The 27,818-nt window shown below is 45.1% G+C and overlaps 1 protein-coding gene and 1 non-coding gene across 3 annotated transcripts in view; both read left to right on the top strand.

Annotated features, from left to right (window-relative positions):
- Cpsf3 (cleavage and polyadenylation specific factor 3) overlaps positions 1–27,818 on the top strand; it is a 29,348-nt gene that overhangs the window by 825 nt on the left and 705 nt on the right. For both annotated transcript variants that reach the window (XM_027424695.2, XM_027424696.2), the window contains exons 2-17: positions 3,240–3,303; positions 4,503–4,600; positions 5,790–5,918; positions 7,162–7,339; positions 8,800–8,889; positions 9,967–10,117; positions 12,337–12,512; positions 13,218–13,376; positions 14,180–14,326; positions 17,309–17,461; positions 18,774–18,882; positions 21,734–21,832; positions 22,772–22,866; positions 24,307–24,394; positions 25,995–26,064; positions 27,531–27,627. In XM_027424695.2, coding sequence (XP_027280496.1) covers positions 3,240–3,303; positions 4,503–4,600; positions 5,790–5,918; positions 7,162–7,339; positions 8,800–8,889; positions 9,967–10,117; positions 12,337–12,512; positions 13,218–13,376; positions 14,180–14,326; positions 17,309–17,461; positions 18,774–18,882; positions 21,734–21,832; positions 22,772–22,866; positions 24,307–24,394; positions 25,995–26,064; positions 27,531–27,627 — 1,903 coding nt within the window. The remainder of the gene's footprint in view (positions 1–3,239; positions 3,304–4,502; positions 4,601–5,789; positions 5,919–7,161; positions 7,340–8,799; positions 8,890–9,966; positions 10,118–12,336; positions 12,513–13,217; positions 13,377–14,179; positions 14,327–17,308; positions 17,462–18,773; positions 18,883–21,733; positions 21,833–22,771; positions 22,867–24,306; positions 24,395–25,994; positions 26,065–27,530; positions 27,628–27,818) is intronic.
- On the top strand, positions 720–851 carry LOC113831455. The gene has a single exon (XR_003487016.1). It is a non-coding gene; the product is annotated as a small nucleolar RNA SNORA21 (small nucleolar RNA).

The raw sequence follows: 27,818 nt of genomic DNA, 5'->3' as shown, positions 1-27,818 counted from the left end.
TTCATTCAGTAAGATTTACTAAGCACTTACCTTATGATTGCAATCAGGTGACCCTGCCTTCCCCCTATGTACAATAAGCAAGTATCAGATACCTCACAAGGCACGGGCAGAATTCATGATTTCACTTCTTTGGTGAAATTGTAGAGCAGATTGGGGAGTGTGCTGGAATGAGTCTGTAAAAACAGGAGACAGCTACTGTGCAGTCAGACCTGAAATCCAGTCTTTCTGTATGGTAGGAAAGTAGCCCCCATAAACCCACTTCCTCATGTGGAAACAACATACCTTGTGAGGAGGAAAGCTCACAGCTCAGTATATAATGCTCCTTTGATACCTGTTACAAGAGGGTAGGTAGGCATTGTCCCGAGGGCCAGAAAGCCTGGAGATGGAGCTTCCTAACAGGTTAAGGCAAGGATATCTTATGCATCCTGGGAATGTGATTGATGTGTTACCTAAGTGTTAAGGAATTCACAGAAACTAAAGACAGTGTAGGAGCCAGAGTGTCCCAGGGGACCATGAGAGTGGTCCCAGCTCATGGCCAGTTGACTGGGGTTAACAAATAGATGAATTGGGGCAGGCTATCAGGATCCACCTTGTGAAGGACCTTTTGTAGATATTAAAGAGTGTGAGTATTTGTCGCATCAGTTACAGTAAGCCAACAAGGGATTTGAAGCAACTCTAATACAGTGGGAGTTACATTAAGAATGTGGCTACTCCCCCCACCCCCTTTAAAAGCACTCAGTGGGCCTTTTGCTACTGACCCACTGAGCCGTCAAGAAGAGACAGAGTAAAATCGTCACTTTTGGGTGAAGTGGCAACATGTGTTGTTTGCTTCAATTGGTGTCGTGACAAGAAAAAAAGAAAAAAAAAAAAAAAAAAACTCCAGTGCAGTAGATAACTAAAAAGATGGACTAAGTGAAGAGACTCTGGGAAGATGTCACTGAACTGATCCAGTTCTGAGTGATGAGGGCCTGAAACCAGTAAGGTGAGGGCGATGGGCTAAGAAGAATTGGGTTTCCGGAGTTTAGACGTAGTCTTGAGGATTTTGTAACTGCTAGATGCTATCTGGGGAGACAGTCGTGGAGCACAGGGGGTACATTACAGACTCCTTGAGTAGCTAGTGCAGGAGGACAGAAGGTGCAGCTGGGAAAGACAGCTTATAAAGCTTCGCAGTTGAGTGTGTGCTTTGGGGTGTGGTTTTTGTTTGTTTGTTTGTTTTTTGGACATGGGGTCAGGCTATGTAGCCCACACTGGCCTGGAATGAATTCAGGGCAGTTCTCCTGCCTCAGTGTCCCCAGTGCTAGGATGACAGGATGTGCCATCATGATCAGCTTCGTTGATTTTTTAGCGTACTTGAGGAATTATAAAACCTTTATTACAACTGCAGTACCTAATTCCAGAACATTTTCATCACTCCCCCGCCCTTTAAAACAAACAAACAAAAAAAGCCCATTAGGAATTCACTTGTTTCTCCCCACCCTCCCTAACCCTCAGCAACCATCAATCTATTTTCCTTCTCTGTGGATTTCATATGAATGGAATCATACAATAATGAGCCTTTGTGCTTGGTTTCTTTCACTTAGCATAGCATTTCTAAGGCTAGATGTTTGGGAGTTTGACAAACATTTCAGATGCCATAGCAAAACAACAATGGACAAGATAGATGTGTCTCTTAATAGAGCTGCCATTTTAACATGTGAAGTACGCTGTAAATGAATGTATCTGTGTTACACCGTTGTGATTGGGATGGCAGATTGAGACTTGCACTAAAGGGTCCATGAGAGTAGGCAATCGAGAAAGGGTCTGAGAAGGTGAAACCTGAGCTAAGACCTAGATGATCTAAAAGAGACAATCCTTTCAGCAGCCAAGAGCCGAACGTTCCAGGAAGAAAGCCAGTCCAGGAGCTTGTGAAAACTGGCTTGCTATATTGAACACGCAGTACCTGGCAGATACCCCAGTAAGGAAACTTAAATGCCAGGTACATGTATCAGAGCTCTAGAATTCAGAACAGTCTGGGCTGTAGAAATGGACTCTGAAGTCATCAGCTTGTCAGACACTTGAGTGTAAAAACCGTGAAGTTGGGAAGGGGTCCCAGGAGACACTTCAGAATATTAGCATTCAGAGGCTAGAGAAAGCCAAGGCAGATGAGTGGAAAAAAATGAGAAAGTCAGCAAGACAGACCGGAGTGTGGAGTTAGAGAAGCTGGGAAGTGCTTGAAGGAGCTCTTAAACAATGGAGGCAATAGCTGACAAGGGAACCTGTTAGATTAAGTAGAGCTGCTTGCACTTAGCAGCGAGGACAATCTCGGAAAGGTAGCTGGGAACAGCTGGTGAATGGAGAGGAGGGGAGGGGAGGAAATGCAGACAGACAGGCTGTGGGGAAGCTGGCTTAAGAAGATTAAGAACCCAGGAATTTTAACTGGGGACAAAAATGACCATGGAATTTATTCATTTATTTATTTATTTGAAGCAGAGCCTCACTATGTATCCTTGGCTGTCCTGGAACTCTGTGGGCCAGCCAGACTGGCCTCAGATTCCCAGAACTCTACCCACCAGACAACTTTATCCTCTGTCTGCATCCTAAGTGCTGGGATTTCAGGAAAGTTCCACCACCCCCATTGTTTCTTATTCTCTTAATCTGTGGCTAGCCTGGAGTGGGTGGGTATGTATGAGTCCTCATTCCTTTTTGCTGCTAGACCACAAGGTCTTTGAGGTCTGGTCACTATATCAGGCGCATACCTGTCCTGGGCAGTTAGTACTGTGCATAAGTGGATTGTGAGCTAGATTTTTGGGAAACTTTATCCAAGAAGCTGTTATGTTTAGCTTAAGGTGTGCCAGAAAGGGAAGGGCTGAAACCATGAGTGACCAGGCTACTTGCTATGGTGGTCTTAAGATGCAAGGCTGTGACTTGGTGGCTTTATCTGAAACGGTTGCCCTAGAAGTGTTGTATGACTACTCATTTCCATCTTAAACATCCCTTAGCTCTCAAGGACTGCTTTTCATCCCTTCCTACCCCTGTACTCATCCTCTGTTTGAAACCGTGGAACTGTCATCTGTCTTGGGAATGTAAATGACTACTGCCATCACTGGGGGGCGGTTTAAGTTGTGAAAGGGTTTGAATTTATTATGTTGAGTGTTACTGAGGTGGAGTGAGAGACAGGCTCACTGAACACTGATTTACCCACTGTAGCCTCTTAATGCTGGCTTTTTAATCATTTTATTTCTCCCTTTGAATGTTTGCAGCGGTGCTGGGCAAGAAGTGGGAAGATCATGCATTATTCTGGAGTTCAAAGGAAGAAAAATCATGGTAAATATTATCAGTGGTATTATTGCTATTTGGTACTGGAAATTGGACTTAGACCTTGTGCATGCAAGCATGTATTCTACCACTGAATCATACCCCTAGCCTGGGTAGTGATTGCTTGCACAATCAAGAAAACACTGTAGCTCCGTCCGTACTGGCTATAATGAGCCAGTTATCTTTGCAGCACCAGCTGAGAGAGGTGTGCATGTATGTAGCCAACACTGTGTGCTAAAAGACTAACATACTTGTGCACCTTGTAAGCCTGTAAAACTGCCAGCTAGATCTGCCAGACTATCGTCTCTTCCACGTTCTTGTCCATTCCCGAAGTGTCTAGATAACCCGACAACCCCACCCCTTTGGGAAGACATCAAGGACTTATGTACCCTGAATGTATGTCAGCTTTGGCCACCCCACAAGTGGCATCAGTCCTGCTGGCTCTCTGTCAGGTCCGTCTCCTTGCCTGCAAGGAGGAGGGATCAGGAACACTGGTTCCTAAGGTACCAGGAAAGAGGCAGGCATGGGTTCTGTTCCTGTGTTCTCCTCTTTCTTCCTTCTGTCAGTCTTAAAAACAGGCATCTGTACCCAGAGTCATCTATTTAAAAATATAATCACTTATCTATATGGGTGTTTTACCTGTATGGATATTTGTGTGCTGTGTTTGTGCCTGGTGCCTGTGGAGGCCAGAGAGGTCATCGGATCCCTGGAAATGGAGCTTTGGATGGTTGTGAGCTGGGTGTGCAACCAGGTTTCGTGGAAGAGTAGCAACCAGTCTCTTAATCACTGAGCCATCTCTCCAGCTCCCACCAGAGTCATTGATGTAATAATTTACTAACTTGGTAATAACACTCCATAGAAGACACCCCCAGTCATCAGCCTGCAGGAATGTGTTGCTAGTACTCTCCCTAGTGGGAGAAGTGCTCCAAACCTACAAACTTGGAAATGCCTATCGATAGTGACACATGTGAGGAAGAACTCATCTGTATTGTGAACCCCAGTGAGGTCTTGTATTCTGTATCCTTGCCGCTAAATGTGGGCTGTGTCTGAAATGTGAGAGCTGCTTCAGGCACATCCCCCTTCCATGTGACAAAGATAGAGTGCACACACACCGGGCTTCTCTGAATGTGATCTTGGCGTCTGCTGGATGAGTTTTCATCAGATGTGTAGCAGGTTGTGACCTGTTTGCTGGGTTTTTCCTCCTTCAGCTGGACTGTGGGATCCACCCTGGCCTGGAAGGAATGGATGCTCTACCTTACATTGATCTCATCGATCCAGCCGAGATCGACCTTCTGCTAATCAGTCAGTAAGTTTCCCTTTACAGCACCACTTTTCAAGTCTTTCTGTGAGGTTTTGTTTACATTTATTGTGTGTGTGTGTGTGTGTGTGTGTGTGTGTGTGTGCGCGCGCGCGCGCGCGTGCGCACGCACAGGAATCAGAGGACAATGTGTGGGAGCTGCTATTTTCTTCCTTCTGTGGGTCCTGGTGGTTGAACTCTGGTCAGGCTTGTTGGCAGGTACTTTTATTCTCTGAGCCATCTTGCTGGGCAGATTTTGGTTTTTAATAAGCTGGGAGTAGTGGTACAGGGCTTTAGTCCCAACACACTAGGAGGCAGAGACATGCAAATCTCTGAGTTTGAGAACAGTGTGCTCTGAGTTCCAGGTCAGTCAAAACTGCATAGTGAGACCTTGTCTCAAAAATAAGATAAAAGACAAAACAAATATTTTCTATTAGGAAACATGCTGCAGAATTCTAAGTCTAAAGCACACTTGTCTGTCATCAGTCTAGGGAAGTTGGCTGGGAAACATCTGCGTGTGATGCAGTAAGTGGTGTTGGGAAGCTCGTGTTCTCTGTGTCATCCTCAGATGAAACCAAGGAAGCCCTCTCTCTGCTGGGAGCTCCTTGACCTTGCTGTCTTGTCACATTCCTCAGTAAGCACTTCACTTAGGTGGTGCTTTTAGTCCCGGTACTCGGGAGGCAGAGCCAGACGGGTCTCTGTGAGTTTGAGGCCAACCTGGTATACAGTGTGAGTTCCAGGATATCCAGGGCTACACAGAAAGACCCTGTCTCAAAAAGACAAACAATAACAAAAACAAACAAAAAGAACTTCACTTAAGGAAGACATGGCGATGCATACCTATAATCCCAACATTCAGGAGGCTGAGGCTGGAGGATTGCTATTAATCTGAGGCTAGCATAGGCAACACAACAAGACTCTTCACGAAGTTGTTTGTTATAATTCTGGCTATCATTCCCCCACTAATTAATTTCTGATGGGGGGCGGTGTCGAGAAGGCCCAGAGGTTAGAGGTACTAGCTACCAAGCCTGACATGAGTTTGATCCCTAAACCCATGTGGTAGAAGAGACCTGACATGCCTCCTCTTGGTTTTCTGAAAGTGCCCTCATGTGCTTAGCACACTTGTCCATTGAGCAGGAACTCAATGGGGTGCTGGCCTCTACTACCCAGAGCACTAATGGCCCCCTGTCTTTGTCAGTTTCCATCTGGATCACTGTGGTGCTCTGCCCTGGTTCCTCCAGAAGACAAGCTTCAAAGGACGGACTTTTATGACGCATGCCACAAAGGCTATTTACAGATGGCTTCTCTCAGACTATGTCAAAGTCAGGTGAGTCACTTCCGTGCGTCATGCAGGCTACACCCCATGTTCACAGTTCAGGTGCAGACTGTATTGTTTCAGAAGGATGCCATAATCTAGCTTCAGGATGCACCTTATACATCCTCAGCACCATAAGACTGACTGCATTAGCATAGTGAATTCTTTCTTTGGACATTTGACCAGAGAAAATTGCCTTAAAGTGATACTGTGCTCTGGGGAAGTTGCACCAGTTGTAAGGGAAATGTCCACTCTGCCACAAAGGGTCCAACATGTTTGTTTGTGACACCTACCATGTGAAGTGTTAGCCTTCAGCAGTTGGCTCATACCCAGATAGCTAACATGGTGTTTGCTACTCGTTATACATAAGTACAAACGAACGGAAAATAGTAATGCAAATGCTGTTAACCCATACTGCATAGTCCTCAGTGCCCAGTCCCCTCGAACCCTCACCAACTCATGATGCCAGCTCCTCTGTAAATCCATTTTACAGACAGTCACATGAGGCACGTTGAGGTTATTCACCTAAAGCAGTCTCAGTAAGAGACAGCTGGCCTGTGAAGCCATCCAGTGTGGCTACAGAGTCTGTGAAGTTTATTTCTGTAATTTTCAGGAGATGTTACACTCAACATTGAGAGAAGTCCTTTTCCAGGCCTGTGGAGAATGTCTGCTTTGTGTTCATGTGTATGAACATTGTTCCCTCAGGAATGGTGGAGGAAGAAGTTGAGAAATACTGTGTTAAAGAGTGATGATTTGTGTAGCTGGGCCCTGTAGCACAAACCCATGATCCCACCTCAGGCTCATACAGTAAGATTGCAAGTTCAAGGTCAGCTTGAGCAGCCCAGTGAGAGCCTCGCTGCACAGAATGACAATGAGGAAGAATAGAGAGCTAGGAATGTAGCTCTGGTACAGCACCTGCCTAGCATCTGTGACCTCAAATCCAGTGTCCAGTATGTCAAATAAATATGCAGGGTGCTGTGTCTAAATGTACTGAGATTTACATAGGGCCAGGAGTGTTTGAGTCACACTCTGCTTACGGTTAAGCTTTGTAACAATGCACACCTTTGTATTATAATTAGAGAAGCTATCTGAGATTCTGAGCGGTAGGGTTTGTTGTTGCTGTTTTGTGTTCAGTACAGGGACTGAACCTGGAGCCCTGTGCCTTCTGGCAAATCTCTGTTCCTGAGCCATAGCCCCATCCCTGTGTACTGTGATGTTAAGAAATATTACATCTGTGTGTCACCTACAATTTCAGCAACATATCGGCAGATGACATGCTGTACACTGAGACAGACTTGGAAGAAAGTATGGACAAAATCGAAACCATTAACTTCCATGAAGTGAAAGAGGTGGCAGGAATCAAGTTCTGGTGCTACCATGCTGGCCATGTCCTGGGAGCCGCCATGTTTATGATTGAGATTGCAGGTGTGAAGGTACGTTCTAGTTTGGACCTCTTCTCCCCAAGAGGAGTCAGTGCAGAACTTCCTGCCCCTGAGGGGTGTGGAAATTTCCCTAAGAGTTGCAGAAAGTCAGAACACTGAAACAAGCTAAGGTCACTGCTGTTCCCTCCCCATCCTAACAGAGCAAGTCCCACAGCCATCACAGCTCAGTCCACAGCTGGCCTTCAGAAAATTGGTTAGGGAAAAACCATCTTTGCAACTGCCTCTGTTTAAAACTAAAGCAGGGCTCAGCATGTAGAAGTGTTTTCTGTACAAGCCTAAGGACCTACATTCAGTTCCTAGAGCCCACAACAGAAGGTGAGAACCAACTCCCCAAAGTTGCCCTCTGACCTCCCATGCTGTGCGATGCACCCACCTACCCACCAACACATACAATAAAGCTAAGTTAGTTAACGAAGTTAAAACATGATTTGATGTTTATGTCCATGATTTGGAAAGATTCAGGGAAGCACCTAATCAGGGTGGCCTGTGGAAGTGAAGGGGGTCAGTCAGCACAGAGCTCGGCAGCCATAGGACTCTACATGTCTCTCTTTCTCTTTCTCTCTCTCTTCTCTCTCTCTCTCTCTCTCTCTCTCTCTCTCTCTCTCTCTGTCTCTCTCTCTCTCTCTGTCTCTCTCTCTGTCTCTCTCTGTCTCTCTCTCTCTCTCTGTCTCTCTCTCTGTCTCTCTCTCTCTGTCTCTCTCTCTCTCTCTCTCTCTCTCTCTCTCTCTGTGTGTGTGTGTGTGTGTGTGTGTGTGTGTGTGTGTGTGTGTAGGTGGATAGGTAAGAGGGCAACTTGGAGTTGATTTCTTCAACCATGTGAGTTCCAGGGAATGAATTCAAATCATTAGGTGTGGCAGCAGGTACCTTTACTAGCCGAGCTCTCTAGATCCAGAGCAGCTGTCTACACTGTGGCTGCACCCCAGAATCAACATGGCAGATTTTTAAAAATAGCCACCAAATGAGACCTAGAAGGGAGTCTTGGCTTTTTCTCTCTCATAAGTTTTCAATGATTCTGCTTTAGCAAGTGGAGAGGCAGGTTTTAGTGACACAGTGGCTGCTCACCTATTTGAAATGACTTGAACAGTGTCATCAAGTTGCTTGTTCCTGTGCTCTGCTCCAGGGCACCAGAAATAAACAGGAAATGGCAGAGAGCCGACCTGAATTCTCATTGGGAATTGTACTGCTATGTAGGTTATCTTTGAGGGGGTGAATATGGGTATATTTTTCTGGAAAATTGAGTAATTGAAACATGGGGTGGCCTTTGTTACTTGTTACACATCTAAAAATAGACGCAAGTGTTACATCTAAAATTCCTCCAGTGTAGGCAGGTGGGTTTTCTTTTTTAAATTCAACTTTACTGTTACTTTACTTTACTTTTCAGGATTCAGTTGCTTACCAGTAAATGGAGCCTTTCCCAAGTCTTGATTTTCTAGTTTTATGTTTTCTCACAGCTGTTGTATACAGGTGATTTTTCGAGACAAGAAGACAGACACCTAATGGCTGCCGAAATTCCTAATATTAAGCCAGACATTCTTATCATCGTAAGTATTAACAGGCTGGGTTACAGTTGGTGTAATGTAATCAGAACTTCTAGTGGAAAAAAAAAATCTCACTGTCAAGTTCCTGCTGTTGTTGATGGATGTTAATGTTTGCTTCATAAGGATTTTCCTGGCTCTTTTCTCCCCTTTGCTGTAAAGTATGTTAATTCTAGTGTAGTTTTAGAAACACGATCTCTCTCGGCAGTGTGAGGAGACGGGGTGTGCCTCCCTGTGTCCTGCATGTCTTTCTTGGAGTGAGTTTATTAGAAGAACATAATAAATGATGTTAGAAATGGTCCCATTGCCTTTGCCATGCCGATGGCCTTTTCCATGGATACTTGTCACGTTTTGTTAGTTTGCACGTCTGAAGGAAAGGAGAGTGGACTATTTCAGAAGCATTTTTGTTGGAGTGGTGATGGACACACAGTGTTGGGGAATGGGCATCTTCTGGGCCTGCCACACACACACAGGAACATCAAGTACCTTTGGTCCCTGTGGCTGTGGATTGGACATGTAGCTGCCTAAGTGTGAGGGGCCCTGCCTGTTACTGTCCCCATGTGACATGCAAAGCAGATTCCACATGGCTTAGTTGTGTGCTCAGCACAGGCACCAGCCTTACACTGAGGAGGATGGTTTCCATCCAGCAAGAGAGGCACCGTCTTTCCTGGGGCTGCTGCCATGAGTGGGCGGGGCCTTGGAATCTGTATTTCTGATAAGTCTAGGGAATGCAGTGGCTCCCATGTAGTGAGGTGCTAGAATACGAACCTGAGAAACATTACCTACATCTGCTTATAAAACTTTGACTTCTCCAGGTTAGGAGGAAAAAGCACGTAGCAAAGTTACCTTGAGGGAAGAAGGAACATTTTACATTATTTCCTGGCTCCTACAGAACATTTCTGTAATATTGGTTGTAAGATTGGAATTCTAATTTATTTACTGTTTTTCCGAGTTATTACTAATGCTCAGGTTAATGCTCCGTTGCTAAAGAGATGAATCTCTGCCTCAGCTTTTCCTTAATGCTCAAGATCTAATTCTCCAGGCTGGATGGTCTTGGTCTTACATGTCTCCCCTGTTCTTTAGGAATCTACATATGGGACCCACATCCACGAGAAGCGTGAAGAGCGAGAAGCAAGGTTCTGCAACACTGTGCACGACATTGTCAACAGAGGAGGCAGGGGTCTCATTCCTGTCTTTGCTCTCGGAAGAGCTCAGGAGCTGCTGCTGATTCTAGGTATTTGAAATCCATTTACTCTCACAGTCTTAGATACGGCATTACATCTTTCTTCATTTAAAAATTTGATTTGGGGGGCTGGAGAGATGGCTCACAGGTTAAGAGCACTGGTTGTTCTTCCAGAGGTCCAGAGTTCAATTCCCAGCAACCACATGGTGGCTCACAACCATCTCCAATGAGATCTGGTGCCCTCTTCTGGCCTGCAGACATACATGTAGGCTGAATACTGTGTACATAATAAATAAATCTTTAAAACAAATTTGATTGGGGAAGTGAAGGTGTAGCTCAGTGGCAGAGCATTGCCCGGCATGCATGAGACCCAGGTTCATTTCCCAGTGCCATGGGGGCAACATGGGGACCTGGTGCTAGTGAGAACCAGGGAGATAGCAGGCACCTCACGTCTACTGCTGTGAAAGCCAGGCTGATGTGCCTTTATGCTTCCCATCAGTTTCAGGAGCCTTCTAACATGAGACCTTTAGACTAGCAGTGACACTTTTAGGACATGAAGAGAAAAGTAGTGTGTCCTCTTGGGACCTATGTTTCTGTTGAGGGTTCGTTTGTTATAGATGGAATTCCCCAACCAGTTCCTCAGCCGCCTTGCCCCAAAGAAGCACATGGACGCTATATTAGTTGCAATACTGTTGGCCATTGACTTGGACTTCTTACTGACTAGCTCTCTCATGTATTTCTACGTGGTCTGATGTTACCAGAGAAAGCATCCAGACGTGTTACTCCTCTTGCGTCCTACATGGTGACTGACTGCCTACACCTCCCAGAATTCTTATCTCCTGGTCTTACCTATCAATTGACAATGTCTTACTATGTCGTCCAGATTAGCTGAGAATTCCCAGGTACTGGGATCCCAGGCCTGACCCTTCATCATTGTAGTATTTTCAGGAAATACTGTGTCAGTATAAGAAGTCAAGCTAGAGGATAGAATGTAGATTTTTTTTTTTTCATAGTATTAAGCCTATTTAAAAAAAAAATAGGACTCAAAAAGTACATGTACTATGCTTCTGCTTAGTAAAAATACAAACACAAATGCACAGGAGAGACTGGAGTGGTTTTTTATTTATTTTTTTTTATGCTTCTCTCTGTCTTTCAAAGACTTCAGTCAGTATACTGACTTCATACCAAGAAGGATGTGCGTTGTGCTGACTTATCCTTCCGAACTTTCCCAGTGATGATTCTGTGAGGGAAGTGTTTTTGTTAGACGGTCAGCACCTGTGTTCATAGCGAGCAAACATGAGGAGAACTAGAGAGGATTACCTCCTGCTCGTTCAGTGCTGCCGTTTGTGAGTATGGGGACCGTGTGTTTGTCACATTGAACGAAGAATAGGCAAGGGAAGATGGGCTAGTGTACCTCAGGGCCAGTCAGTCCTTCGCGGAGACTGTGCTATTCAGTCTTGTGAACCTGATGGTGAGTCAAGTTGGTCTGTCAAGTCGTGAGTGAAAAGCTGTCATAACCAGCAAAGAGCAGAGGAGTGAAGCAGAGGAGGTACTGTGATATAACCCTTATTCAGGGTACCAGTTGTCACAAATAAAAATGTCAGTCATCCAGGTAAACTTGATTGCAGGTAAGTAATGAATGGCACCTTAAACGCCCCACATACTTCATGTGCTCCAACCCTAAACTCCTAAACTCTTCATAGACAGATGTTTCCTGGGTGCACCTGAGCAGCTGATAGGCAGCATGTTTATAAAATGCTAGGATTTAATGAGTTTTTTCCTGAAAACAGGCCTTCATGTGAAGGTATTTTGTTCACTACTTTCATTAATTAGCAATAAGGGGTTTGTGTAAAAGGGTTTTGGAAATACAATTATAATACTATGACTTAATAAGCAGTTGATAAGTCCATTTAAAATAATAATTACATTAATAATACCTGAATTAAAACCTCTGGAGGAGTCGGTGTCTCTGGAGGAGTAAGTTATGGTCTATTAGCATAAATTTAAAATGAAGCATTTGTTAATAGATCCACATTTCTGATCTCTTATCACAACTTTATGTTATTTTTAGATGTCATGACAGTATTTAGATTTGTAGTTTACATTAATAAGGGACAGGGTAGCTTTTCTCAAACTCATAAAATGCAGTGGTATAGTACTTCATTTTTCAGTTGTTCAGATTTCTTAAAGTTAATTTTTGTTATCGTTAATTATTTGAATTGTTTACTTCATAAGGCAAGTGACGTTTGCCTCTCATGAAATCACTGTAGATGAGTACTGGCAGAACCACCCGGAACTGCATGACATTCCCATTTACTATGCGTCGTCTCTGGCCAAGAAGTGCATGGCAGTGTACCAGACCTATGTGAACGCCATGAATGACAAGATCCGAAAGCAGATCAACATCAACAACCCCTTTGTTTTCAAGCACATTAGCAACCTCAAGGTGATGCCTGGGGAGGAAGGGAGGTGAGGAAGGGGGGCTTGTGTGTGTGTGTGTAGGGCAGACACGCCTTCCCTGCTGAGGCTGCCTGTCTTCCTACATCATGGTGCTGGAACTCAACTGTGGTCGGGCCTGCCCTTGCTCTGGATAGCCACACGCCCTCAGTATATAGCTATAAACTTGGTTCTCTTCCGCCATAGAAGAAAGTCCTGACAGTAAAAATATGACAGATTACAGGTTTAGAGTCTGTTTTTCACATCTGGTCCTCTGATTAACACTGCAAGTTCCATGTATGAATTTATAAAACTCCCATGTTTGGCTTTCCAAGATCAATGAATAAAATCTTATTTAAAGTATGTAACGACAAATCCTTTTTAAATAACATGTTTATAGTATTAGCATATTAAATTTGTTTGGTTAGTTTTGGTTTTTTGAGACGGGGTCTTTCTACATAACCCTGGCTGTCCTCAAACTTTCTCTGTAGACCAGGCTGGCCTCAAACTCACAGAAATCTGCCTGCCATTGGCGGCCATGTGCTGGCATTAAAGGCCACCATGCCCAGCACATTTTAATTATAAATTGTGGCCCTTAAACACACAATGTTATCTAGTCTTACCATGACCCTTTCAGAAGTGTGATAGATTACTCTAAATGGAGACTGCTTTGACCAGCCTGGTGATTGGCTTTTAACCCTTCCTTGTCTTTCAGAGCATGGATCACTTTGACGACATCGGCCCCAGTGTTGTAATGGCCTCTCCAGGCATGATCCAAAACGGCTTATCCAGAGAGCTGTTTGAAAGCTGGTGTACAGATAAGAGGAACGGCGTCATCATCGCAGGGTACTGTGTAGAAGGGACACTTGCCAAGGTCAGTTACCATCTTGGATATTTCATCCACAATGCTGGAATAATGTTCAGATTCTGTGGTGTTTCGGTTTAGGGTTATTTTGTGTAGGCTGTACCCGATGAGCTTCCCCAAGCATTTTTTGCTCAAAAACATTAGATTTAGAAGTTTTTCAGATGAGGGGTGCACAACCTGTGACATGGACTTTTACAGAGCTGTATAAACGTGCCTGGGGTGACTGCCATCTTCCTTTAAGCATAAAATGGCTGTTCTTATTGAGGATGTACACTTTGTAGATCACAGTGCAGAACTTTAGAGGCAATTAATGGATGTCCAGGCAAGCATGTTTTCTTATCTTCTTGCTGTTAATATCTATTTTAATATAAACATAGAGTGTGGTTTTTTGTTCTGATCATTTTCATCCTTTGCCACATTGTGTGATGTCATGAGAGAGCCTGCAGGTCATTTGCTAAGGTGGCTCCAGACTAGAGGTGTGCCGTTGCTTCGTGGGTGCTGGTGCTTGGGAGGAGCTGCCGCAGCAGAGAGCTGGATGCAGCTTCATTGACAGTTAAGGTTTCACTGCCAGCCTTCTAGGGGCACTGAGTACCAGTTAATCTCCTGGCCTTTCTGACTAAATGTTTACTCCATGAAAAACTTGGTACTTGCCTTTAAGTCGTGAGCATCAGAATGACTATGATGATATAGGTCCTAAAGTTAACATTAGAGATTGTGACTGCTAAGACATAACCAAAATGCACCTTCTTTTATCTAATTGCATAGTCTGTTTTTTTGTTTGTTTGTTTGTTTTTTGTATTTGTTTCCAACAGCACATCATGTCTGAACCTGAAGAAATCACCACCATGTCTGGACAGAAGTTGCCACTGAAAATGTCGGTTGATTACATTTCTTTCTCTGCTCATACAGATTACCAGCAAACCAGTGAATTTATACGTGCTCTGAAGCCTCCTCATGTGGTTAGTGTGTATATGCCATATCTAGCTGTAAGGTGAATGAAATGCAGGGGCTCTCACTAACCTCGAATGCTGTCGTGAGCAGAGCATCCCACTAGCACTTCGTCTAACCTTACTGCTGCCCTGTGAGTTAGGCCCACTGTACTGTGCTTCTCCATTTCACACTGAGTCCTTCAGACTTACCAGCCCTATTAGTATTTGCTCTGCCTCTCAGGTAGCCTAATAACCAGGCGTGGGGGTGTGACTACTTGTCTTAAATCCCAGCTTCCTCCAATGTATCTTTGGCGAGTTGTGGAGCCTCCTTTTGTTTTATAAATAACAGTAATGGCAGTTTATAAGATCATTGTGCAGACAAAATGAGCGAGCGAGAATATGACTTACTTGGCACAGAGCCTGGCCTACAGTACATGCTTTATATCATCATTAAATTGACAGTGCAAATGTCATTTGACAAGAGGGGAAAGTCATAGTACATATTCGAGGTATACATAGATATAGATTTAAACATGCTGTGTTAGCTCCTTACTAGTATCACTTATATTTTTTAAGTATCATAAAAAAAAAAAAAAATAGGCCAGCGAGATGGCTCTGTGGGTAAATGTGCTTGCCTCACAAGCCTCATGACCCAAATTCAGTCCTCAGAACTGTGTAAAGGTAGAAAAAGAGAACTGACCAGAGCTGCCGTCTGACCTCGCATGTGTGCTGAGGCATGTGTACCCTCACACATCATATACTCACACAATGATGCTAATAAAAAAGAGGCTGAAAAAATGGCACTTACATATTTTGGTGGAATTTGGAAGAGTCTTAAGCTGAAAACAATTAGGTGTCTTTAATTGGAAGTGGAATAAGTGTCCATAAACATATATTAAACCCTCCCAGTGTTCTGAAAATTATTTTGTTCCTTTAGCAAATATTTTTACTGTGCCAAAATATATAAAATATGCGGTTTACCATGTACACCTTTTTGTTGTTTTTGTTTTTGAAGACAGGGTTTCTGTGTAGCTTTGGAACCTGTCCTGGTCTCACTCTGTAGACCGAGCTGGCCTTGAATTCACAGAGATCCGCCTGCTTCTGCCTCCCAAGTGCTGGGACTAAAGGCGTGCGCCACCACCGCCCAGCTCTTTCACCATTTTTAGTATGAAATTCAGTGGCATCCCCTACACAGATGTCACAGCTGCCCCCACTTCCAGTTTTTGAACTGCCACCCAAGCAGATGCCTGTGCCCCAGTCTCCTCTCTCCTCAGCCCCGCCCAGCTTCTCTCTGATTACTCACTGTCCCTCTGAATCTGATGGTTCTCAGTATTTCACATTAGCGGAGTCATGAGTTTTCAAGGTCCAGCCATGCTTCATGTCTTCCACTTAGAGCCAGTAATAGCCTGTTTATCTGTGAGGCTGCTGGTGCACATTGTGGCTAGTGTGAGTGACATCTAGTGGCTGGTAGTGCCTTTAGCTTTTGAGCATTTCCTGCATGCTGGTCCTCTTGGTTATTTTCCCTCTGCCCTTGATGAACTCTTCATGGAGAAAATAACTCCCCTCCTTAGCATCGTATGTAGGCTGTAGAATTTGAGCACAGTGTAGACCCCACTGTGTGTTTGTGCTATGTATGTGATTGGTTCACGGATCCTGCCCCATACCTTGAGGCCAGGTGGAGAAACTCACCTTCAGTCAGTGCATCTCATGGCCGTCTGGTTCTGTCTGTGCCTCTGGTTTAAACTTCAGCAGGGACTTGATGTTTATCATCTAATAACCAGCACTATCCAGTATGTGGCTGGGTGTAAAGTTATGGCTGTCATAGCAGTAGCATGCATTTACTGCACAGGGAGTGCCAGGGAACTCAGGCTTCTTATGCATGCACCTGCTCAGTCTTGGCATCAGACGCTGAGGAACCCAGCAGCCTCGGTGTTACAGGATAGTTCGGTCAGGGTTACACAGTACACAGCAATGCTGTGGTAGCATTCAGGCAGCCCAAACTGGGCTTTCACCCCAGTGTGACAAGCCTTTGACCTAGAGTAATGCTGGCCATGCTGCCAAAGGCCAGCTAGAAGCTATCTACCAGTGGTTTGGAGACTAGGTGCCTGTCATGGAATACAGAGACAGTAAAAGCCAAACAGATTGACAGCTAATGCCAGAGTGGTAGATACCCCTTTAAAACATTGCTTCTCATTTGCAATGCTTTAATTAACAAGAAACTATCAGAAGCATAAGGAAAATGGATGTTTTCCTAGCAGGAGCAGAGAGAGAGAGAGAGAGAGAGAGAGAGAGAGAGAGAGAGAGAGAGAGAGAGAGAGAGAGAGAGAGAGAACGTTCATTTAAAGCTGGAAGGGCCATGGGAGCCATCTGGTTTGGCCTTTGATGTGAGCATTGGAGCTAGAGATGACAAGAGAGTGTGTACCCATCAGTCTCTTTACACTTTCTTAAAGTAGGTGTGCCCAGGATGCATGCCACACGAGTTTAGGGGTACAAATGTCTGGACTGATGGCTCAGTGTGGCTCTGAGTGCCACCTGCTCTTTCTTTCTTTCTTTCTTTCTTTCTTTCTTTCTTTCTTTCTTTCTTTCTTTCTTGTTTTTCAAGACAGGGTTTCTCTGTGGCTTTGGAGCCTGTCCTGGCACTCGTTCTGTAGACCAGGCTGGCCTCGAACTCACAGAGATCTGCCTGCCTCTGCCTCCCAAGTGCTGGGATTAAAGGTGTGTACCACCAATGCTCGGCGCCACCTGCTCTTTCAGAGGACCTATTTGGTCCCCAGCACCCACACCCAGATATTTACAGCTGCCTGTTACTCCAACTGCAAAGGTGCTTCCGACCTCTGCCAAATCCTGAACTCACATGCATCCCACACAGACATAGGTAGAAATAAATTTTAAGACAATAGGACTGTTTCCTCAGTTCAAGTGTGAATGTTTCATGAACTAACTAATGTTCTTAAAGACAGCCCTCCACTGTGGTGAAGGGTTCTTTATACTGCCCCATCTTATTCTGTGCAGATTTTAGTCCATGGGGAACAGAATGAAATGGCCAGGCTGAAAGCAGCTCTGATCAGAGAATATGAAGATAACGATGAAGTTCACATCGAGGTTCACAATCCTCGGAACACGGAGGCAGTGACCCTGAACTTCAGGGGGGAGAAGCTCGCCAAGGTACAAGGCAGCAGGTGCTGACCCCAACCGTGTTCTTTTCAGGAAGTTCAGAGTATGCATTTGGTGCATTTGTCTGTGTGTGTGTGTGTGTGTGTTTTAGTAACAGAAAAATATGTTCAGATTTTGTGTGTGTGTATATTGCCTGTGTGTGTGTGTGTGTGTGTGTGTGTGTGTGTGTGTGTGTGTGTGTGTGTGTGTGTGTGTGTGTGTGTCTGGTCCCTGAGGAGGTCAGAAGAGGGCATCAGATCCCCTGGAACTGGGGTTATGGATGGCTGAGAGCCACCAGTTAGGTGCTGGGAATCAGATGTGCTTGGGCAAAAGCAACAAGTGGTCTTCACTGCGCTGTGGCTCTAGCCCCAGGGGAGAGTGTTCTTAAGGGACACTTTCCTTGGTGGCACAGGCTTAGGATTCCAGCTGTTAGGAGCCTGATGCCAGAAGATTTCAAAGTTTGATGACAGCCTGAGTTGCAATAGTGACACCTGTCTCACAGTGACAAGAAAGAAAAGAAAGCTAATTGATGGATAGCCTTTCTTACAGAACCATGAGGTTAGGGTTGTGGCTTTGCTCTGAGAAGGGACTTTCTATCTGAGCTGTGCTGCTCACAGACAGGTGTGGCTCAGTGATACAGTCCTTGCCTAGCCATACCCTGAGATGGATCCATATCACCACAAAAAACGTTTACAATTTTTAAAGCTCTTTTTAAAGTTACTCTTTCCCATATCACCACATTGAAGTCCGTCTCTTTGGAGTAAAGCAGGGTCTCCAGAGAGAGTGCAGCCCTGCGAGGCCTGTGAAACAGCTGTGTCCACAGTCAGTCAGAATGGAGTGAGTGCTGCTGTATGGCAGCTTTGCTCACTGCTCAGCTACAGCTGAACTACCTAGTATAGACATGTCTCCATCCCTGAGAGCTCGCTGGTCTGAAGTGGAGAGAATTTACATTGAAGGAGGGTGGGTTCCAGTTGGGCATGCAGGCACATGCCTGTTATTCTAGCACTTAGGAGATGGAAGCAGGATGAAAGGTTCAAGGCCAGGCCCTGCTGTATAGTGAGAGCCAGGCCAGGCCTGAGCTACATAGGATGATTTCTACAAAACAAAGCAAATAACACAAAAACTTGTGGGTTTGGGATTTGTAAGGTTTCTTTGAATTTGAGTGGTTGGAAGTGTCATCTTAGTGTGTGATCCCATCTTTACTGAACTTTGTGTGGCTAGCACACTCCTCAGTGGGTCAGTGCACCCCTGCACACACCCCACCCCTGTGATGACAGCCTGAAGCCTTTGCCTTTGACACCACTGTGTTCTCTGTTTTTACTAGGTCATGGGCTTTTTGGCAGACAAGAAACCAGAACAGGGCCAGCGGGTCTCTGGAATTCTTGTTAAAAGAAACTTTAATTACCACATACTTTCTCCCTGTGACCTCTCAAGTAAGTACACTGTTCATTGTGGAATGCAATCTGATGTTAACACTGCAAAGAAGTCTGAAAAGTGCTCAAGCTAGTGTGTATGCTTGTGTGTGCACACACCCATGTGCATGTGTGGGTCAAGAGCCAGCTGTCAGGAGTGGGTTCTCTCTCTCTCTCTCTCTCTCTCTCTCTCTCTCTCTCTCTCTCTCTCTCGGTGTGTGTGTGTGTGTGTGTGTGTGTGTGTGTGTGTGTGTGTGTGTGTGTGTGTGTGTGTAGGCACACGTGTGTAAGTCAGAGGCCGGCTGTCAGGAGTGGACTGTCAGCTGTGTGGGTTCTGGGGATGGACCTTGGCTCATGATGCTTCAGTGACAGGCTCCTTTACCTGTTTAGGCATCTGGCCACTCATGGTCAGATTTCAATAGGAAGAGGCGGATGCAATCTGAATCTCTCCATGGGAAAGAGACTTTCCCTGAACATCTGTTGAAACATTGATATTACCAAATCACACCTTTTACAAGTAGCTCACTTGCAAGGCCACTTGTTCCTGCTGATGATGCAGCCACCCACCCTTCTCTTCTCTGACAATGGAGTGTTTTAACCTCTGAACTAGCCTTCTGCACCCCCAGACTAACGTTTGTTTGTTTGGTTTGAGTCTGTTAGCTGTGGTACTGGGATCAGCCTTAGGGCCTTGTGTGTGCTAAGCAGGTGCTCCACCACCTAGCTACATCCCTAGCCCGTTTCCTTTTTTATTGTGAGATAGAGCGTCATTGTGTAGCCAAGGCTGCCTCAAACTCACAGTCCTCAGAACTGAACCTCCTAAGTAGCTGGGATTGGACATGTGGACCACCATGCTCAGCTAGCATTTTGGTTTTTACATTTGATTTGGTTCAGTGTGAGTGTGCTATGAGCATATTCAGTCCTAGGTACACCTTGTAAACCCCAGGGCCCTCTGAATGTGAGCATGCACAGTCCTGGGTACACTTGTTCCTTATGACCCAAGCTTTCTATAACTTACTCAGCCTTTTCATTCTTTATCTCTCCAGAAGAATTGTCAGGAGAAGAGAATAAACTGTTTGTAGTTCCTTTATTTTTTCCAAAACAGGGTTTCTCTGTGTATCCCTGGCTCTCCTGGAACTCACTTTGTAGACCAGGCTACCCTTGAACTCAGAGATCCACCTGCCTCTGCCTCCCGAGTGCTGAGATTAAAGTCGTGTGCCACCACTGCCTGGTGAAAATTAAACTCTTAACTATTTAACTGCATTGGAATGTCCTTGTGTTGTGCAAGCACGTAACACAGAATGTGCAGCCAGAGACGCATGCACGCATATAAGCGTGTACTAGAGAAAAGTGGGGTTTGAACTAAGCTAAATAGGACTACATTTATGTTTGTAGATTGCTTCTTCCCAGAATGTATCAATACTTCTGTGTGAGCTCTGATCTGTGTAAATTCTGAGCCATTGATCAATACTGCTTTCCCAAATGATAACAGGTCACATAACAGATACCAAGAATAGTTTTATCTTCAGGTATACAGTGTACTCACACTTGGTGCTGATGTGTGTTGCCAAATTGTGCTTTGTGAGGGAAAAGGGTCACAACAATTGTAATGAGATATTTACTGTGAGATAGATCATCTTTCAACTACCATAACACATACAAATAAATGTACCAGCTGTTTTTTCACTAACTCTTTAAAAAACTTTCTTTAAATTTACTTTAATTGCTTTTACATGTGTATGCACACATGCTGGTGAGGCCAGAGCTGTCAGAATCCCATGCAGCTGGTGTAACTGGCTGGTGACCCAACCTGGGTGCTGGGAACGGAACTCGGATCCTCTGTGAGAACAGTGTGTGCTGCTAACTGCTGGCCTCTGTGCAGCCCAGTGAACTCTCACTCTTAGGCCAGCCTCTGGGCTACTGCTGAACACTGAGGAGTGACTGAAACCCCGTCCTGGCTGTTGATGAGGGACCCTTGTTAGAAGTGCTGATCCTGACCCAGCGTTGATGGCTCACTCTGTTAATCCCAGCACTCAGGCAGGGGCAGTCAGCACTCTGGGAATTCGAGGCCAGCCTGGTCTACAGAGCAAGTTCCAGGACAGGCTCCACAACAATACAGAGAAACCCTGTAAAAAAAAAAAAACAAAACAAAAAGTGCTGATCCTGGTGCAGCTCCTTTGTAGAGACAAGAAGTATCTCCCTAGAGACCTGGGAAATGCCTTTCAAGTTGGGAGCACTCTCGTGCCAGGAGCAGTCATAGCAAGAGCACTCATACCAGGTAGTTGCATAAAGAGACAGTGAGCAGAAAAGATGGCTGGCATGCTGGCTTGGAGACGTCAAGGACTCATATGTCCAAGGATTAAGGGAACTTTCCTGTGTCCACGACTTAACTGGAGTGGAGGTGGCAGAAGATAAGTGTAGGACTGGGAAATATGTAGCTGCAGCCCTACCATAGGTGGCCCCTCCTGCTGGGTCTGGGACAGTGGCCCCTCCTGCTGGGTCTGGGACAGTGGCCCCTCCTGCTGGGTCTGGGACAGTGGCTCCTCCTGCTGGGTCTGGGACAGTGGCCCCTCCTGCTGGGTCTGGGATGGTGGACTCCTCCTGCTGGGTCTGGGATGGTGGACTCCTCCTGCTGGGTCTTGGGTGGGTGCTTAATCTGCTGTTTTTCTTAATCCATGGTGTGTATTTTTGCAAATTGTATTTTGTGTGATTTGGTATTGTTTTGTTTTTGAGCTGTTGTCTCACTTTGTAGCTGAGACTGGCCCCTATCTCAAATCCTTCTGCCTCTAACTCCCAAGTGCTAGGATGATGTGTTTACCACCATGTTCAGCTGGTCTTGTTTCTTACAGTGTATTTCTTCTTATTTTCTTTTCAGATTACACTGACCTGGCCATGAGCACTGTGAAACAGACCCAGGCCATCCCTTATACTGGGCCCTTTAATTTGCTGTATTACCAGCTACAGAAATTGACAGGTGTGTTTACAGAAATTCACTTCGTTGCGTTTTTTTGTAAGAAACTTTTTTATATCAAAGAAACAATGTACTTCATCTTAATAATTGTCTCAGAATCCCATGTGTACTACATGGTCACTTTTTCACCTAAAAATGAAAATGTTAACAATGATAACCGAGTTTCTAAATATCCCACATCTTTGATCACTTACCATCCTAAGAATGTCAGTTGTCTTTGCTCCTTGCATTTAAATCTGTTCTAGGTAGCTATACTTAAGGGTTTATATATCATGTTCTCTGTTCTGCCAGGACCAGTCTGTAGCAGGTATGGTAAGACCTTGGTGAGAGCCTAAGCCTATGTCTCTCATTCTCACCATTTTAAACAAAATGTCCTTACCTGATATAAGGTGATAACTGAAGCATCAGTGTGGGCTCTCTGAGGAGACGGGAGCACCCCAGGCTGTGATGTGCTTGCTGCTGCTGAGCCCCTTAGCCCCTGAAACAAGAAGTGGGGGGAGGATTCTACCCACCTGAAATTGACCTCATCCAAGAGTATGGCCAAAGAGGAAAGTCATAAATTAATGATTGATTAATGAATGAATGAATTAGTCCTTGAGGAGATTCATTTAAGAACTAGTGATCCTTCAGCAGCTGGACTCCCTGTGTGACAATTAGACTCAAGGTGGAGGTGGGGAGTTGGCCCATGAGGCTTGCACTAAAGCTGAGGTGCTATGGAGATGGATCTCTCTTGCTGGTGGCCCGAGTGTTGGTGCCTGAGGCGCGTGTGTAGGAATTGTGTACTGTGTGGTCTTCAGTTGCTATGAGCAGTAGGAATAAAACATAGCTGTTAAATGTTAATAATCTTCCCACTTACAGCAGCTCTGTTTTAACTATCTCTACAAAGACTAACGCCTCTTAAAGTCTGTAAGAAAATCATATGAGTCTTACAATTTTCTTCAGGTGATGTAGAAGAATTAGAAATTCAAGAAAAACCTGCTCTGAAGGTGTTCAAGAATATCACTGTCATACAGGAGCCAGGCATGGTGGTTCTGGAGGTGAGGCCCAGTCATCACCTCAAGGGGAGGAAGGAGGGAAGTTTCCTATAACCGTATGTGTAATCGCAGAGAAGTGTGGTTATTGATAATCTGGGGTACCATCAGTTTTGAAGAGGGGAGCTCACAGGCTCAGCCTTAGACAAAACTACAAGCAACTAAGGCATTCTGAGAGCTTGAGAAATAGTCTTGCCAAGGGAAAAGTCCCCTGATAGGTCTTCCAAGACCAAGTGGTCAGGCCTGAAATCAAATATATGAAAATAACACTATACATGCTGAGCAGGCTGTATTTATAAGTCTAGGGAAAGAAATACAGCAACAATTAAAGTAAAAGAGGCCGTGAGTTTGAGAAAGAGTAGGTGGTGGTGGGGCTAACAGGGGAGAGGCTGGCAGGAATTTGATGTACTTATAGTTTAATTAAAAAAAGGGGGGGTCTTAAAAGTCTCAAGATAGTGCACACTTTTAATGCTAGTACTTGGAAGGTAGAGGCTCCTGGATCTCTGAGTTCAAGGACAGCCAGGGAGGGCTACACAGAGGACCTCTGACTCGAAATACAAAAAAAAAAAAAAAAGGCCACAAACTAGTCATGCCACCTTCCTTTAAAAAAAAAAAAAAAGATATTTTCATGTCTTGAATAAACTGTAAAGTAACTCAAAGCATAAATGGGTTAGAGATGGCTCAGCAGTTAAGAGTACTGGTTACTCTTCCAGAGTTCCTGAATTCAATTCCCAGCAACCACATGGTGGCTCACAGCCATTTGTTATGAGATCTGGTGCCCTCTTCTGACCTTTGGGCATACACTGTATACATAATAAATACATAAATAAATTTAAAAGACAAACATCATCTGGGCTGGAATGTCCTCTTCCAGAGGACCTGGGTTCAATCCCCACACCCACATGGCCAATGTGGCATAACTGACTAATTTCAGTTTCAGGACATCCGGCACCCTCTTCTGACAGACATACAGGCTGGCAAAATATTCAGATCCATTTAGGGGGTGGGGTGGGGTGAGGTGGGGTGGGGTGGAGATACACTGGTGAGACCCAATACAAACAAAAAGTTCAATAGGCATCTACATTACACACCTTGTGTTTCACCCTCTTGTCCTGCTGCCTGAGCCAGTAGCATAAAGAAATTTGGAATCTGAGTTTGACCCAGCACCAGCAGTTATATTGCATGTGTTACTTTGGGGTCAGTTTTCTCTTCTAATAAAATAATTAGGGAAATTAAATGGCAATGCATGGAAAACTTCTTGCCACAAAGTGGGGAGGGGGGCGCGTTTAAAGGACTCAGGTGACTAGGAGTCTCATGTGACTAGGAGCCAATTGATTCCCCAAAAAGCTAGAGCAGCAGCTCCCCTGCGGCCTGCTGGCCTGACAGGCAGAGCTCGCAGCAGTATGGCTGTGGTTCTACCTTCCTGACTCCATCTTTGCTTTATAGTGGCTGGCAAACCCCTCTAACGACATGTATGCGGACACAGTGACCACCGTGATACTGGAAGTTCAGTCGAATCCAAAAATAAGGAAAGGTAGGGCTTGCCCCATGCTTAACCATTCCATCTCTCTCAGATTCTTAGAACAAAAAAAATCAGTAGAGCCCTGAGTAGAACTTAAGTTTTCCTAGATTTTAGTGTGTGATTTTGAGGTATGAACACATGATGTCTTACTTTTCATTCTGGCTCATCATTCACAAAGGTAGAATCCTGTTTAGTTACAGTTCTCCTAAAACATTGTGAACAGAGATGCTAAGATACTGCTCCGCTGAGCCAGCATGTCCCTCAGGGAGAGAGCTGGCTTCATGTTCAAGGGAAGGTGCTGAATAGAATGGCAGCTCTAACTAGTGAGAGCATGTGCTGAAGCTGGCTGGCGGCTTGGCCCTGTGGCTGCACAGTGGACTCCAGATGTGCCATCAGACAAGGAGGCACCCTGAGGTATTCTGGGAGATTCCCCCCACTCTAGACCCACACAGGATACCAGAGCCTGTTCAGGATAGAATGTCCCCCTAGAGACAGAATGGGCACAGGGGAGGGAAGTGGAACTGGTCACTCCCTAAGTTTTCTGTGTTGGCCACTCTGTCACATGAGTGACATGAGTAAGCCGGCCATGTCCATATCCTCCCTTGAGCTGCTGGGGAGCATTTGGTTGTGGGTCATGGCAGTGTGAGAGTCTCTGCTCAGTCTTCATCCTCGCCTTTAGCTCTGTGAACAGTGCTGCTGTTTGCTCTGTGGGGCTGGTGTGGTTCAGTGCTGAGAGCACCCATTTAGTGGGCATCTGGTCCTGGAACCTTCTTCAGCACTGAGAATGGTTCTGGTCAGGCACGGTGGTGCACGCATGTCGCCCCAGCATTTGACCAGTGGGGCAGGAGGGTGAGATCAAGGCCAGGTTTAGTGCCAGCCTGGACTCTACAAGAGAAAAGAGACCCTGTCTAGTAGAATCAAAAAAAGCAAAACGTTGAAAATGGGGTGGTTCACATTGCTGTAATCTTGACACTTGGGCGTCAGAGGAAAGAGGGTCACTGCAAGTCTGAGGCCAGCCTGAGTGATGCAGTGAGCACTGGGCCATGTGGTAATAAGATGATGGCTCAGGGAAAGAGAATTTGTGTGTGCGCACTTCACATGTCAAGTCTGCCTACCCTTTGGGGAAACAGAGACCATGAATGGGCACTGTTGTATAGCTGGTGCAGGCCAGGGAGGCGTAGGAATGGATAGGCCAGGGTGACCTTAACTCCAGATTAAAGATGACTTATCATGACCATCAAGTTGTGTGTTTGTTGGGGTTAAAAAAAAAGAAGAGGATGCCGAGCCATCTCTCCAGCCCTTAAGTATTGATTTTATTAAAATATTCGTATCAGATGCTATAGCTGATACATAACGTTTAGATACAGATTAATGGTCCAGAAGTCTGTGGACCTATAATTTAGTCACCTCTCCTCAGAATGTAAGTTTGAGAAAATTGGGAAATAAAAGTGAACTGGGTGTTGTTGTGGTTCCTTTATAAAAACACGAACTGACATTCACATGAATTTGCCTTATGTGAGCAGATGGCACAGCACATGCTTTGACTTTGAGGTCTCCATGGTTACTTCATGCTCTGGTGACCTGTTTGGTGACTGAGCTGCTTGTCCTTCAGGTGCGGTGCAGAAGGTCTCTAAGAAGTTAGAGATGCACGTTTATAGCAAGAGGCTGGAGGTCATGCTGCAGTAAGTCTCAGCTGGGTGTGCGGGTGCATGGGTGTGTGTGTATGCGGGTGGGAATGCTGAACTCATGGTGTGTCCCTGTCCTGCTAATGTACTAAGTAAGTTATGTCCAAGTTCACACTGTGGTTGTTGCCACATGCCAGTGCTCCAGCCTTATGAAGCCTGCACATCTGTCAACTAGTGTGATGTCAGCTGAATGTCACTGTGCCTTTAAGAGTTATTTTAAGTATTGGCTTGGACGTGAATTGTTTGGTAAAGTGGGTGTTTAGCCTCTTTCCAGTAAGTCTATCTGTAACTGTGAATGTCTCCAGTCTGGTGTGTTTCTACCACAGTGCCTTCCTGTGGGTGCTCTTTCAGCTGACTTTGGGATGTTTTCTAAGCGATCTTAGGAAACCTCTTACCAGTGGATAGTTAATTCATAGTTTCAGCACCCAATATCGTATCATTTGCTTGGTGAATGAATAACTTAGTTTTCTTTAGAGAAAATGTCTGCAAGACAAAGGGAAGAAAGATACATTTTGGCTCCTGGTTCAGAGGGCTCTGCCATGGCCAGGTGGCCTTGGCTTTGTCCTGATGTGGAGTAGAGCATTGTGGTGATGGGATTGTGCAGGAGAGGAGGAAGCTCACTATATTCCATTCTTCAGAGTCACCGGCTGTCCCCTTCCTTCACAGTCACACACAGGCTGTCCCCTTCCTTCACAGTCACACACAGGCTGTCCCCTTCACAGTCATGCTCCCGGTGTCTTTCTTCCTCACCCAGGCCTCATGTCTGTTACCATTGCAGCTGTGCCAATGCCAGCCTGATGTGAGTCTGTAAGGGAAGGAATCGCTTGGTGAATTAGGTCAGAACCCATCACCTGGCAGCCAATTTTGATGTCCTCTGAGGACATTGCAGGTTCCAATCATGACAATGGCTGCTTCTGCATCTAAGTTGAGAGTGACAAGGATAGAAATCTTAGTATTTGGGAAGATTTTGTGTCCTTTATGTTTTTCTAAAATTTCATACTGATAACAGTGGCTTTTTAATAATAGCTTTCATTGGCTTTTTGATTTGTTTTGTGTTTTAAGAGACATAGCTTCACTGTATTGCCCAAGTTGACCCCAAACTGGAGGGTCATAAGATCTATGCTACATAGAAGCTGGAGGCCATTCTAGGCAACTTTGTGAGACCCTGTTTTAAAGAGCTGGTGTGGCATGTCTGCCTAGAATGCAAGGCCCCAAGCTTAATCCTGGTATTAAATTAAAAACAACCAAAGCTCATGCTTGCTAAATGGAACAGTGGAGCATTCCCATGACTAGAGCTGTGTTTCAGCTGTTGTAGAACAGATAATCAACAGCAACAGCATGTCTCCAGAGTAGCTAAATAAAAGCATTCTACTTCTGGGACTTGGGCCTCTCTTCAGTGTAATTCCTCCCACACCGGTAAAGTTGGATTTTTCTCAGTAATATCAATTTTTGTTCACTTAAAGGGACATATTTGGAGAAGACTGTGTCAGTGTGAAAGATGACTCTGTCCTCAGTGTCACAGTGGACGGGAAAACAGCGAATATTAATTTGGAGACTCGGGTATGTAGCTATCTGTGTGTTTCAAGACATTTAGGGATGAGGTGAAGACAGGAATAGTATTGCAGCCCTGGCAGTTGGGTGCTACAGTTTGGAGGCTGGAGGCTGGCTCAGTTGGTTGAGGCTTTCACAACCTGGACAAAGCCCTGGGTTCTCCCTGGTGACACATAGACGTGAGCATGTGGAAGTTCATC

Source organism: Cricetulus griseus, chromosome 7, assembly GCF_003668045.3.
Source record: "Cricetulus griseus strain 17A/GY chromosome 7, alternate assembly CriGri-PICRH-1.0, whole genome shotgun sequence".
NCBI classification, from domain to species: domain Eukaryota; kingdom Metazoa; phylum Chordata; class Mammalia; order Rodentia; family Cricetidae; genus Cricetulus; species Cricetulus griseus.
This window is presented reverse-complemented; position numbering and strand designations above follow the sequence as displayed.